This window comes from Salvia hispanica, chromosome 4, assembly GCF_029641045.1.
Source record: "Salvia hispanica isolate PSC_SH4W2 chromosome 4, Shi_PSC_v1, whole genome shotgun sequence".
Classification (NCBI taxonomy): Eukaryota; Viridiplantae; Streptophyta; class Magnoliopsida; order Lamiales; family Lamiaceae; genus Salvia; species Salvia hispanica.
Window position 1 is genome coordinate 20,008,436 of NC_142695.1, and position 14,602 is coordinate 20,023,037.

Consider the following 14,602-nt stretch of genomic DNA (forward strand, 5'->3'; position numbering starts at 1 on the left):
TTGATATATATATATGCAGATGTTCTATGCTTACGATCGTATCTTGTTTATATGTGATGTTATTATGCCTCTTGTTGGTTGCCTTCACTTAAAATTATGTACAAGAGACCAACACGTGTTTTGTTTTTTTTATTTACTGTCTCAATAATAATTTCGTTTATAGAATGCCACCTAGGAGGGTAGGACGTCCTAGAGGACGGGGAAGGGGGCGCGGTGGAAGAATGCCCCAGATTGTCGAAGGAAATCATGAAGATTGGCGCGAAGTTACGCCACCACCTCCATCTCCACCTCCGCCTCCACCTTCACCTCCCCCGCCACCACTTATGCAAATTCTGAGGATTGAACGCAGGATTGAAGAAGTCTTTCTTCGACAGAATCCACCAACCTTTAACGGACTAGGCGACCCAGTCGAGGCTGAAACTTGGGTGCGTGCAATGGAACGGATATTCAACTTCTTGCAATGCACAGATGGAGAACGTATGACGTGTGTGACCTTCCAATTGGCCGGATCGGCCGATTTCTGGTGGGAGGCACGTAAGAAGACCATGACCCCAGGCCAGATTGCAAACCTAACTTGGGAGCAGTTCAAGGCAGAAATGTATGATAAGTACATCCCTAAGAGTTACCGAAAGAAGAAGGAAGTGGAATTCTATCACCTTAAGCAGGGAAGGATGTCAGTAACAGAGTATGATAGGGTTTTCTGCGAGATGTCCCGATATGCTCCAGAACAAGTCGACACTGATGAAAGGATGGCGGAGAAATTTTGTGCCGGTCTGAGGCACGAGATTAGGATGGCGCTAGCTAGCCACGGGGGATTGACCTATCTGGAGTCCCTGAGCCGAGCTTTGGATATAGAGGCGGCAATGCCCACTGAACGGAGCACTCAGACTGTAGCTCCGGTACCTCCTCAGAACCACCCCCAAGGGTCCAAAGAAAAATGAAAATGGGAAGGTACCTGAGGTCCTCAACAACAGAAACGGCCATGGCAACCACAACCTCACCACCATGACGTTGGAAGACAAAATGCCCCAAATCCAACTGGGGGCTATCAATCAAATCTGAGACCGTGCCCCAAATGCAACAAGGTGCACACGGGAATCTGCAGAGCAGGGACAGACATTTGCTTCTTGTGTGGAAGGAATGGCCACTTTGCTAGGAACTGTCCGAACAAGACTTCTGGAGTAGGGGCAAGGTCGAACCAGCCAGTACATCGCACACAGTTGCAAGCAGTCCAGATGCAACCTTGGCAACCACCACAATTACCTCCTCCACCAAAGCAGCAACATCCTCGGAGGCCGAGTCTCCCATCACAGGCACGTGCCTATGCTCTCAGACAGAAGAAGCCAGAAGGGGACCAAGGAAATCTAGCAGGTATGGCTATGCTCCTCGGTGTACCTGTCATTCTCTTATTTGATACTGGTGCATCGCACTCCTTCATATCAGCATCTTGCGTAGATACCTTAGACATCCCAACGAATCAAGTTGAACATAGACTTAGGGTGTCTTCGCCTGTCGGAGGAATAATTGAAATTAAGTGCTTCTGCTCAAACCTAGAGGTTTCTTTTGGAGGACATCAGTTATTAGTCAACAACTTGAGTGTTATGTCCATGTCCGACGTCGATATAATCCTTGGAATGGATTGGCTAGCTGAAAACTATGCCACTATCCTGTGCAACCAACGAAAAATCTCTTTTCACCCTCCCGGGAAGGACGCCACTAACTTTCATGGGGTTACCTTGGGTAAGCGGAAATCCATAATCTTCGCGCTACAAGCCGCAACGCTTGTACGAAAAGGCCACCCGACCTATCTTGTCTACCTGAACTAAGAGAGAAAAGAAGAGAGGAAAATTGAAGATGTAGAAATAGTGCGAGAGTTCCCAGATGTGTTTCCCGACAATCTACCTGGTTTACCCCCGGATAGGCAATTGGAATTCACCATCGATCTCGAACCCGGGTCCGCGCCAGTATCGAAAGCCCCATACCGAATGACCCCGAAGGAATTGGAGGAATTGAAGATGCAACTTCAAGAACTGATGGACTTGGGTTTCATCAGACCCAGTGTCTCACCGTGGGGAGCACCAGTACTTTTTGTGAAGAAGAAAGATGGGACGCTAAGAATGTGCATTGACTACCGAGAGTTGAACAAGCTAACTTTGAAGAACAAATATCCGTTGCCAAGAATTGATGACTTGTTCGACCAGCTCCGAGGAGCTAGTGTCTTCTCAAAGATGGATTTAAAGTCAGGCTACCACCAACTGAAGATTCGACAAGATGACATTCCAAAGACGGCTTTTCGAACGCGGTATGGCCACTACGAGTTTGTGGTGATGCCCTTCGGCTTGACAAATGCACCTGCGGTTTTCATGGATCTCATGAATCGAGTCTTCCACCCCTATCTTGACAAGTTCGTGTTGGTATTTATAGACGACGTGCTCATCTACTCAAAGGACAAGAAGGAACATGAGGAACACTTGCGGATCACTCTGGAAACGCTAAGGGCCGAGAAGCTATATGCCAAATTCAGCAAGTGTGAATTTTGGCTCAACGAGGTGAATTTCCTCGGTCATGTGGTGACTGCCGAAGGAATTCAAGTAGATCCAGCAAAGGTGGAGGCCGTGCAAAATTGGAAACCTCCTGGAACACCCAACGAGATACGAAGCTTCCTGGGATTGGCAGGTTATTATAGAAGATTCATCGAGGGCTTCTCAAAGATTGCAAGACCGATGACGCAACAACTCAAAAAGGGCACCAAAGTTTCATGGACCCCAGAATGTGCAGAAAGTTTTGAGTTACTAAAGAAGAAATTGACCACCGCGCCAGTTCTGGCCGTCCCAGATCCAACGGTAGACTATGTGGTGTACACTGACGCATCAAAAAGTGGTTTGGGCTGCGTCCTCATGCAAAATGGTAGGGTGATAGCTTATGCATCACGACAGCTCAGACCGCACGAGCTTAATTATCCTACCCATGATTTGGAGTTAGCCGCAGTAATCCACGCACTAAAGATTTGGAGGCACCATCTCTACGGAGTTCGGTGTGAGATTTTCACGGACCATAAAAGCCTCAAGTATTTCTTCGAACAAAAGGACTTGAACATGAGACAGAGGAGATGGTTGGAGCTAGTGAAAGATTATGATTGCGGCATCAACTACCATCCCGGCAAGGCCAATGTGGTGGCCGATGCTCTAAGCCGAAGGACTCAGCACTTGACAGCCATGTTCACCCACGAGGAGAAACTACTACGAGAATTTGGCAAGCTCAACATGGAAATGATAAGTGCCCCAGAAACGGTAGAAGCAAGGATAGCCACTCTAGTGGTGGAGCCAGATTTGAGGGAGCGTATCATCGCTGCACAGAGACAGGACGAAGGTCTGGAAAAGATACGAGCAAAGGTGAGGACTGACGGACATGTGACCTATCACGAGGAGGCGGACAACGCCCTCACTTTCGGAGGGAGGCTGTGTGTGCCCCAGGATGAGAAACTGAGAGATGAGATCTTGAGCGAAGCTCATGACACACCTTACACCGCACACCCTGGAAGTACCAAGATGTATCAAGACTTAAAGCGGAAATTTTGGTGGGATGGCATGAAAAGAAGTATAGTATCATTCGTGGAAAAATGTTTGGCTTGTCAACAAGTCAAGGCTCTACATCAGCGACCGTACGGGAAATTGCAACCCTTAGCAATTCCTGAATGGAAATGGGAACACATAACCATGGATTTTGTGACGGGCTTGCCAAAGACCAAGCGAGGAAACACTGCCATCTGGGTGATCGTGGATCGCCTCACTAAAAGTGCCCACTTCCTGCCAATTCCAATCACTTATGGATCTGAAAAGCTGTCTCAACTTTATGTGCGAGAAATCGTACGCTTACATGGTATCCCAGCCTCAATCACGTCAGATCGAGATGCAAAATTCACTTCAAATTTCTGGAAGAGCCTGCAAGCAGAACTTGGTACGAAATTAAATTTCAGTACCGCGTTCCACCCACAGTCTGATGGGCAATCGGAAAGAACGATCCAAACGCTGGAGGATATGCTCCGAGCCGTCATACTTGACAGGGGAGGAAGTTGGGAGACAATTCTACCCTTGATAGAATTCGCCTACAACAATAGCTACCAGGCGACCATTGATATGGCACCCTACGAAGCGCTATATGGGAGGAAGTGCAGATCACCACTATACTGGGACGAGGTTGGCGAAATGAAGATGCTGGGCCCCGAAGTAGTCAACGAAATGGTTGAAATCGTCCGGCAGATCAAAGGAAGAATCAAGGAAGCACAAGACAGACAAAAGTCCTATGCAGATGCTCGACGGACCGACCTGCAGTTCAAGGTAGGAGACAAGGTCTTCTTGAAGGTGTCTCCTTCTAAAGGGATACTACGTTTTGGAGTGAAGGGGAAGCTTAGGCCTCGTTTCATTGGCCCCTACGAAATCCTGGAGGAAATTGGACCCGTCGCATATCGTTTGGCGCTGCCACCAAGTTTCGGAAGCGTGCACAACGTCTTCCATGTTTCGCAGCTGCGGAAATATGTGTACGACCCAAAACATGTGATCCACCATGAAGAGATGATGTTAAACCCGGACTTGAGTTACGAGGAGAAGCCAGAAGCAATCTTAGACCGGAAGGTGCAACAACTAAGGACAAAATCTATCGCGAAGTGAAGGTCTTGTGGAAGCATCATGGATATGAAGAAGCTACATGGGAGCTGGAAGACGAGATGAAAGAAAAATACACGGAACTGTTTGAATAGACCCTTACAAATTTCGGGACTAAATTTTTGTAAGGGGGAAAGAATGTAACACCCCGACTTTTTACCCTAAGGCTTAGAACATCGATCTATATATATATATATAAGTTTCGCGTCTAAATTTTCTTGTTATTACTTCTTGTTATGATTAATCGTTGTGAAGTATATTTTGAGTAGTGAACAAAAATAGTAATAGTCAATATAAATGTTTTCTCTAATAAAAGTCCGTTTGTGAAGACCGAGTTTCAAATAAAAGTCCGTACACGAGTTCAACGTTTAAGTAAATATTAATTAAAAATAAAATACTCTCCATGCCCTCCGGATCTTGCGCAATAGCCACGTCTTGAACCCCGATACCTGCACGAATGGATAAGAAGCACGTTAAATCAAGACGAGACAATCGACAAAAATCAAATCACATCAAACACGCAAACCAAACGGCGGCTCACGTTTTCCAACTGACGGCTCACGCCTTTTTAAGTGACGAGACATAATATTCTTGCCATTTTAGGAAAAATAGGTGTTTGACAAGACAACTTGCCTCATTTGGCAAAAAGTCCCTACCCTTTGGACAATACATTTCCTCTTGAAATCAAGCTTATGACCAAGCATTCCTATGCACCCATTTTCCTTATAAATACCACTCCATCTCCCCTCTTGATCCTTTTGTTCAACCATAAAAGTTCTCTAAGCAAAATTCTATCAAGATGAGGATGCATATAAGTGTTTGAAGAAGAGGAGTCAAATTTCCTACACACTACCATTCTTCTTCTTCTTCTTCTCCTTTTTCTCAAGATAAATTCTCCTAATAATTGTTTTTCTTACTACATTGTCATTTTCATATTACAATTAGTAAAGCATGAACATTTGAAGCCTCCCATGTCAAATACCAATTCTATACCACTTCCTTCACCCTCTTTAACATTTAGAACTTTTCATCGAACTTAAAACCACAACTAGAGCTTGATCATTGAGGAATAAAGTGCTTAATACTCAAACCATATTATTATGCCTCTCCCCTAATGGTTTTCATACCAATTATGCATATGACTTCCTAGAATAGAATTGCCTTAACTATAGAAAAAACATAGACAATGAAAACAATTAAGCAATGCCTAAACTCTTAGAGAACTTCATCGCACAATAATACCGATCTTGGAAAGTTACCTCGTGAGTGAAGAAGCTGCCGGACCCCGGGGATACTGCCCGGCAGTGGCCCACCGGCGGCGGCGGCAATCCGGCGACCGGCGGCAGTCCGGCAACATTTCGGCGGTTGTCCGACTTTTCACAACGAAATTAATCCCTTTTTCACGATCTATCCAAATCTTCACATTTCAAGACTTAATTGTTAGTCCTAAGCCTTCAATTTAAGAAAACAAAGAAGAAGAGAAAGAAGGGAAATGGGGGAAATTCCTACCTCTCTCGGTCAACGGCGATGAGACCGCCGTGTACCCGGCGGCGACGGCGGCAGCGGCCCACCAGCGACGGCAGCAGCGGCCCGGCGGCGACGGCGGAAGTGGCGGTTCGTGGCGGCAGAGAGAGAGAGGCCGAAAGAGAGAGAGAGGCCGAGAGAGAGAGAGAGAGAGAGACCGAGATAGAGAAAGAGGGGAGACGTAACCGGTGGCCGGCGTCGCTCGCCGGCGACGCCAAAACCGCCGACAGAGAAGTGGCGAGAGAGTGAGATGTTGGGGAAGGGGAGAAATGTTATTTTGAAATAGAAGAAAGAAGGGAGGCTAATTTCTTTTAGTGCATTTAGGGCAACACACTTTTGGGCCTCCCCTTTGGGCCGAATAATTTTAGTGAAGTATGGTCTTTTAAACTTACTAAGTGTGGGCCGTTTTTTTTTAGAAGAAAGGTGGAAGTTGGGCTTTTAAGTCTAAGTGATGAAATGAATCCTTATCTCTTAATTTTGGTTTAATAGTTCTTAAATTGATTGAAGCTTTTAAATAATTAAACTTATGATAAATTAATGTCTTGCCCTACTTAATTAATTAATTAAATTTCTTGAAGATAAGAATGTATGGATTTAATGAACCCTCTCCCAAATAATTATTTAATTACTTTAAGGTTTCTTATAAAATAGAGATCCACTTTTCTTAAGTGGAATGAAGTGATCTTGATCGCACCACGAACATAGGACGCATACTCCATGTAGGATCATTTCATGTCATGCACCTTATGTATGTTCATAAAACTAATTTAAATCATTATACTCTTTCAAGAAGGGCGTGTTCGCGGAGTTTGATTACCCAAGGTCAAGCTTTTGTAGAGTTTTACATGGAAGCATTGAGGTGGGCTTTATATCCAACACATTAAGTGTGGATAAAATTATCAAATATATGAAATGATTTTTGTTTGATAAAATCGCACTTATTTTTTTTTCAAATGTTATCGTGCCATAAATGATTTGTTTTATGATGCCTATCTGTTTGGCGATGCCAAATGAATGAATGAATGAATCGAATTCGGCTCCAATAGGACCAAGTTCCTATTCGAGTTAGTGTACACAAAGGAATGGACCGTGAGTCATCGTAAGGGTTGGCCGGTCAATGTGATCGTGGAAGGTGGCCACCTTCCCGACACACAATGAACTATCAGATATGGCGGATTGATGGAATGAACTTAGCTTGATCAAGCGAACTTTTAGAAAATGAACTTAGTAAGCTCGGGCCTTTAAGAAAAACCCCCGTGTGTTACTGTGATGGCATGATAATAACCTTTTCTTATATGTGTATCTTTCGGCAATGTGTTCACTGAGTACCCCGTACTCAGCCCTGCATGTATTTCTAAATGTGCAGGTTGAGCAAGTGATGAAATGGTGGCTGAGTGGAGTTGGAGGTCGTCTCATCTCTTTTGTAGGATTTTCGTGGCATGTGTCTTCATACGCATGACCATGTGGTTACAACTCCTTCCGCTGTGCTTTTGTCGTAGTATTTTGTAGTAGATGGGTCATAGGAAAAACGATCAGTAACGAGTGATCTGTGATAAACACTCTTTCAAATTCTCATGATCTTTGTTGTCTCGTGAACATCTCTCATCTTATGAAGAAATATTTGTGTCTTATCATTAATTCTTTCATCCCCTTTCTATTCCCTCTTCTTAATTTCCTCCCCTGGTCATGATTAACTGAGCAATGCTATCCTTAGCAAGGCGCGGTCGTGACAAAAGTGCTTTGAGTATAAGTGGGAGATTGTTAGAGTTTGTATACTAGAAATCACGTTTCGAGTGATTGAATACTGTAAAACTCTTATTTTATTTTCCAAGGAATAAAACATATTATTTTTGTCATAATGTTGTTATGTTTTACATTTAATGGATGTTAATGATTGTTTAAATGTATAAGTTAACTTAACAAAGTCTAAGTCTTTGTTTTAGTAGACCGGTTGTGGGCGGCGTCCACTTTAAGGTAACACGGTCAGTCCTAAACAAAGAAAAAGAAGAATTTCACAACCTAGATGGAATTAGACTATCCATCGTGAAAGGTTGCAATGTCAGTCTGCATATTTCTAAGCCTTACTGAAATAAGATGACATTGGTATGGTAAAGCACTGAACGGATCTAACAGCAAGACTTGTCCTTGGGCTATCTACTGAAAGGCGAGGTCTTGATAAATATTTGTTTCTTAATCAATGTAGGTTAGCATTAAGCATACAGTATTGATTATGTATTACTTTTTTTGACTTATCAAATGGTGCGGGTTTTCCGTAACCCAATAATCCTGATATATTGAGTAGTGGTGATTAATATCTAGCGGTGCTAGGATTGCTATTATATCGAATCGTGCGCGAGGTGAGTCTCGTTTGATAATGTCCTCAAGAGGAGCGCGAAACAAGGTTTTATTCTTCGGAACCTAGCTAGTTGGAGTTTGATCACTCTATGAATAATAAATAAGTGTTTCATGCTAAGTCCACTCTTGGAATTAATAAGAAATTAATTAATTAAGTCCATAGCAGACATTAATTAATTAATGAACATTTTTATCTTAAGCGCGGGAAATGAAAGTTAAAACGAATACCCGGATTACTTATAATTTCAGATTTGGATGGGGAGAGTTCAATATTACTTCTGCAGTGGCTGCTCGTAATATTTCAATTAAAGCTTATATTGAATTGTGGGTTCAATTTAATTATTAAAAAGTAAATTGGATTAGCCCATATCCAAAACCTTCCATAGATCTCTTTCTGGGCCCAAAAGGAACTTAATATAAAAAGGAGAATAAAGGAGACAAAAAATAATTAATTTTAAAAAAAGCTTAAAATTTCATCAACCTCTACAAGAAGGGTTCGAATTTTTCCTCTCCTCTTAGGAGTAGAATTTTTGTCTTCTTTATTTAAGTCCTAGTATTCCGGTGAGATCAGCCCACACTAATATTGGAGTACAGTTCGGGAACCAGATAGAAGATCCGCGGTCTAGTATTCAAAGCGTCACGTGGAGAAGTTGCTAGCCATCATCAATTCTTTGGAGAATTAATTAGGTATTATTTCTGCTCCGTAGAAAAGCGTGTTTTAGGTTTCAATATTCTTAAAGCATGATTAATTCAAGTTATGAGCATGATACATGTGAGAATTACGCGAATAGATTTTGTCTAAATAATCTGCTAAATAGATCTGATTATTATATGATTTATTTGTGTGATTAATAATTATTAAATTATGATAATCCGACGCATGCTTCCGCTGCCAAGTTCCTTCAGGAATGGGAACGAAAAACACAAGGCAAAGCGTCCCATGGAAGGGGAAAATATCCCAGAGTAGATGATTGTGGTGGCCCGCTGCTATGTTGACGCGTTCGAGGACCCGATGATAGGCAACTAATAGAAAGTGCGTCAGTTATGGACGTGAATTACCGAGAGATACAACCAGTCAATCCCATATTGACATGTGAGCGCAAGTGAAACCATTTGCGCAAACATTGGAGTCCAGACAACATTCGACATAATTCTTTTAAGACTTTCTTCTAGGAAGGACAAAAATCAAGTACGAGAAGTTCTCCGACCATGTCAAAGATCATTCGAAGTTTGCAGGTGGTGTTGAGTCCGACAACAAACCAAAGAGAATGAAGACCACCGCCTCATGAAACTACACTAGCAGTGGTGACACCGCCTTTAACTTGAACCCTCTTAGGGCATCCACAATGGGGCGGAGGATAGCCCGCCCTAAACCCCACACTATGCTCCGCCACATCAGCATTCTATCCTCCTACCCTTCCACCTGCAATGGGACAGACTATAGCCTGCCCTATAGTCCGCCCTAAGCATTTTATTTATTATTTGAATATTTAAACACTACAAAAATTCATTAATCCTATTTTTTATGTTTGCAAATATATCATTAGCAAGAATAAAAATATAAAAACACCACAAATTAAAGGCACATCTTATTGTCAGTATTTATTTTTAATTTTTTATATTTTATGCTTGCAAATATGAAAATCTTCGGAATTCATTATTGAATTTAGAGAGAAATTGAGATGGGGAAGAGAGTGGAGTGAAAGGTGTGAAATGAAGTAAAAAAATGGTGATATATATAGAAGAAAATACAAAAAAATGAATGAAAAATGTGTGCATAGTCCGGACTATCCTCCGCACCCCCTGCAATGGGGCGGAGGATAGGCCGGAGGATGCATCCTTCGTGGCATAGTCCGCGGAGGATGCATCCTCCGCGAAGGATAATGTATGCATAGTCCGGACCCCTGCAATGGCGGAGGATGCATCCTCCGGGCTATCCTCCGCCCCATAGTGGATGGCCTTATGGAGGAGAGTTTTGGCACACACACCGCCAACACTCATCCCATGGGTTACAAAGGTGCCAAGAGAAAAGGCGAAGGGGAAAAGCCAAACGTCAAGTACTCTGACCGAGTAACCCAAGTCAAATTGGATTCCACCGTTTGAGCCATGACCATTGTGTCGATGATGAAGATATAGAAGTTAAAGATGATACTATAGAATGAGTCAATGACTGGCAAAGAGGGACAGATGCATCATAACTTGATCAAGGTGCTCTGAACAAATTGGGGACTTATTAGGAGTATTTTATTTTTGACGTGTAGTGTTTTAAATTTAAATGGATGCATCTTAACTTGATCAAGGTGCTCTGAACAAATTGAGGACTTATTAGGAGTATTTTATTTTTGACGTGTAGTGTTTTAAATTTAAATGGTGTTATTTAATCCATGTTGTTCTAATTGTAACTTCAATTTTATTAATTTTCATTTCTAAATTTTAATTAAAAAGTAAATTTTAAAATGATAAATTTAGTAACTTAAGTTACTGTAATTCAAAATAGAGTAAGTGTTATGGCCGAAATGAATTGCGAAGACTTAGTTAGTACTCTCTCCGTCCGTGAATAGGAGTTCCGTCTATTTTTATTTTAGTTCGTTCGCGAATAGGAGTCTCGGTTCATTTATAGTACTATAAATGGTAAAGGTCTCATATTTAATTTAAAACTAATAAATACAAGTGAAACTCATATACCAATAACATTTTTTCATCAATTTTTTTTCACACTTTTTAAAATTTATGCCGAAAACAAATGAGATTCATATTCATGGATGAAAGAACTATGGTAAAAGTTCCAATGGCAAAGGGCCACATACTAACTATCTTATGTCACGTGTGTAACGTGATTTGGGTGACAAAGGTAAAGGACCAAACCCCTCACGTGACATTCTCTGACACTATTCCACGTGTAGCGTGTAATGACGTCTATGAGTTTCTTTCTTAGAGCATCCGCAATGGTGCTTAGGCCAGCCATACGCCAGCTATTCTCTCCCCTGCCACGTCAGCAACACTAAAAAAACACCTGCCACATCAGATTTAGGCCAGCCATAGGCCAGCCGCAATAAAAATAATTCAAAATATACTACATTTACGGAATTAAAATTACGATTAAAATACGGAATTAAATTTACGACACATATACGGGAAAAATAATCCATTCCATTAAAAAAAAGTACAAAGATTTTAAAAAAAAAGTACATGATTTTTTTTTTAAAAAAAGGGCTTCAACACACGAGCCCCGCCACTCTCTACTCCTCATCGCCGTCGTCCTCTTCGTCGCCGCCGCCATTGCCGCCACCGGTGGTATCTGTGCCCACGTCGGAACCCCCAAGCCGTGACCTCGCGATCTCTAAATCAGCACGCATGCTCTCGAGCATCTCGTAAAGAAACCTCTTCTCCGTGGGGTCAGTGGCGTTTTTCCACTCTCGGAAGACCTGTAACATCTGAGCCCGCGTTTGGTTACGCGAATGGAGAGTGTACTCGAGTGGGGCGGCTGGGAGGGCGGAGGACTGGACCTCGCGGGGCGATAGGGGGGATCCGCCCCTCGCAGCCCGCTGCGCCCGCTTCTGTCCAACCGGGCGGGGGCGACCAGTAAATGAAGGAGGGGATGGAAACTCCTCAGCATCCGGGGGGAGGTCGTGGGATCCGCCGCTGCTGCCGCTGTAGTCGCCGCTATAGTTAAGTCGCTGCTTCTTCGGCCACCCAGCGTCGCACCCCGCCCGGAACTTCTCGGAGTCCTTCAACAACAAGAAGCACTCCCAGAAGGTGAACTCCTTATACTTCCCCTCCAAGGGGAACTGACTCGCGGCTATCCTCCGGGCGTCGTCCTCAGTCTGCCCACTTCTGAGCTGACGGAGGGCGTTGGCGTACAAATTCGCAAAACGGCCCACCGCGGCACTGGTGCGCTCCCACCCCTTCCGGACCTCCTCGTTGCTGAAGTCCTTCCCGTGCGGGCAGTGCCTCTTATAGGCAGCTCTGATCTTCGCCCACATGTTGACGACCCGCTGGTTGTTCGCAACCAGCGGATCGTCGCACACCTCCAACCACCCCTTGGCCACCCCGGCGTACTCATCCTCCGTCCACTTCCTCCGGCCAGTGGCAGCGGGCTGCGATGACTCGCCGACCGCCTTGCCCTTCCCCCTCCCCCTCGTCTTCATCTTCGGCGCGGCCGGCGTCGCTGGAACGGGAGTATCATCGTCCCCGAGATTGATCCCCATATCACCCCCCCCCCGGCATCCCCCCCCGCCACATCATCCCCATCATCGCCCCCCCCCCCCAGCCATCATCCCCATCATCTGATTCCAAGGGATGTTAAACCCCGGGCCCATCTGCCCCCATCCAGATCCCACAGGTACCGTGGGAGTCTGAGATCCACTCGTCGCTGGACTGGACTCGTTGTTGTGATCCATCGCTTGATGATGCTCTTGTACATAAAGTTAGAGAGAGAGAAAACTCGTTAAAACAAGTGGTGCAAATGAAAATGAAACGAAAATCGCGTTTATATATGATTTTAAAAAAATCAAAAATCAGCGCTGGCCGATCGCTGGCCGATCGCTGGCCGCCACAATGGCGGCTAGCCGATCGGCCAGCGCTTCGGCCAGCAACGAGCGATCGGCCAGCCCACGCCGATCCACTCGCCGAAATCGCCCTCGCCGATTGCAATGGTTCGGCTAGCCGATCGGCTAGCGCGACGAATCGGCTAGCCGATCGCTAGCCGACCATTACGAATGCTCTTAAAATAAAATATACAGAGCACTTCTGTTAACCTACATGTATAATTAATCAAATCTACATAGATAGAAATATCTTCATTTCTCCTAAAGAAGTAATTTATCAAACCAATTTGATGACTTACTAAACTAAATTAATGTCTTCTTTGTGTTAGAAGCATTAGGGTATAACTGGCCGTCCGACATAATCTCAAAATGCTAAAATAAATCAAGTAATAATGCCTAATTTAGAAAAAATAAAATAGCGAGGAAACACAATAATGAAACAGTACAATAAATATAAGTAGATTAATCGAAAAAAATAAAAAATATTAGGAACGAGCAATAACTACATCCAACAAGTATCCATAAGCTACAAATTTATGATTAGATTTTAAATTTTTTCGATTGTTTGAAGTTACTCAAACAAATTAGATGTCCTCAGCAATCAGCATATATCAACATATAAAAGAAAATTCATGTCTTGACTTATTGATCGTATTATTTACTATTCCATATACAACCACTCAAAAAAAGAGATTCTATTAGCTAAGAGCAAATAGTTAATTATAAGGGTATCACGAGTACTGCACAAGACATGGACATAAATTTATATGTATAATGCTTGTTGTGTATTAGTATAGTTAGAAAATAGCCGTAGTGGAATATTTCCATGAACTTCAAAATCTAGTTCAGTTTGTATATGGAGTACTATATACTCCCTCCGTTCCACAAAAAATGTTACACTTGTGGGACGGCACGGGATTTTAGGAGATTTTGTTTTGTGTGTTAAATGTAGAAAGAAAATATAATTTTTATATTCATGTGAGAGAGAATTTTTTCCAAAAAGAGAAATATGACATCTTTTGTGGGACAAATTAAAAAGGAAAGTGTGACATCTTTTGTGGGACGGAGGAGTACTGATTTCCAATACTATACATATTCAAGTAGATTGGATTACATTTTGTACGGTTGAACATGTCCCATATTGGATATATACCGTTAGAATCTCTGAATTATCAGACTATATTTTAAATTTAAATTACTAGAGAAATTATGAAAATAAGTTATTTTACTAAAAACTCATTAAAAAATTAGGACATTTAACATTATTCTATACCCGACATCAACCAATTAGTAGTACTACTACAAAAGATGATAAGAGACAGATAACATAGAATATGATTCTATGAAGTGTGCGCCACAAATCTATCCCACCGACACTCTATTTCTTTGCTCATTTTCTCCGCGAAATTGAAATACTCCTTCCGTCCCGCTTAAGATGACACGTTTTCCTTTTTAGTTTGTCCCAACTTAAATGATACATTACCTTTTTTGATAACTTTCTCTCTCCAATTAATA

The 14,602-nt window shown here is 42.8% G+C and overlaps 1 protein-coding gene and 1 long non-coding RNA gene across 2 annotated transcripts; one reads left to right on the plus strand and one right to left on the minus strand.

Annotated features, from left to right (window-relative positions):
- The first annotated feature begins 245 nt into the window (after window positions 1-245).
- Window positions 246-1,826, plus strand: LOC148927434 (uncharacterized). Its single transcript, XM_089056591.1, is given in 2 exon segments — window positions 246-292; window positions 338-1,826. A coding segment is annotated over 1 exon segment (1,392 nt). The 5' UTR covers window positions 246-292; window positions 338-434.
- A 3,135-nt stretch (window positions 1,827-4,961) lies between these two features.
- On the minus strand, window positions 4,962-6,280 carry LOC125198211 (uncharacterized). The gene is made up of 3 exons (XR_016137628.1): window positions 6,171-6,280; window positions 5,921-6,078; window positions 4,962-5,110 (listed from the first exon to the last, which is right to left on the minus strand). It is a non-coding gene; the product is annotated as an uncharacterized LOC125198211 (long non-coding RNA).
- Between the last annotated feature and the right edge of the window lie 8,322 nt (window positions 6,281-14,602).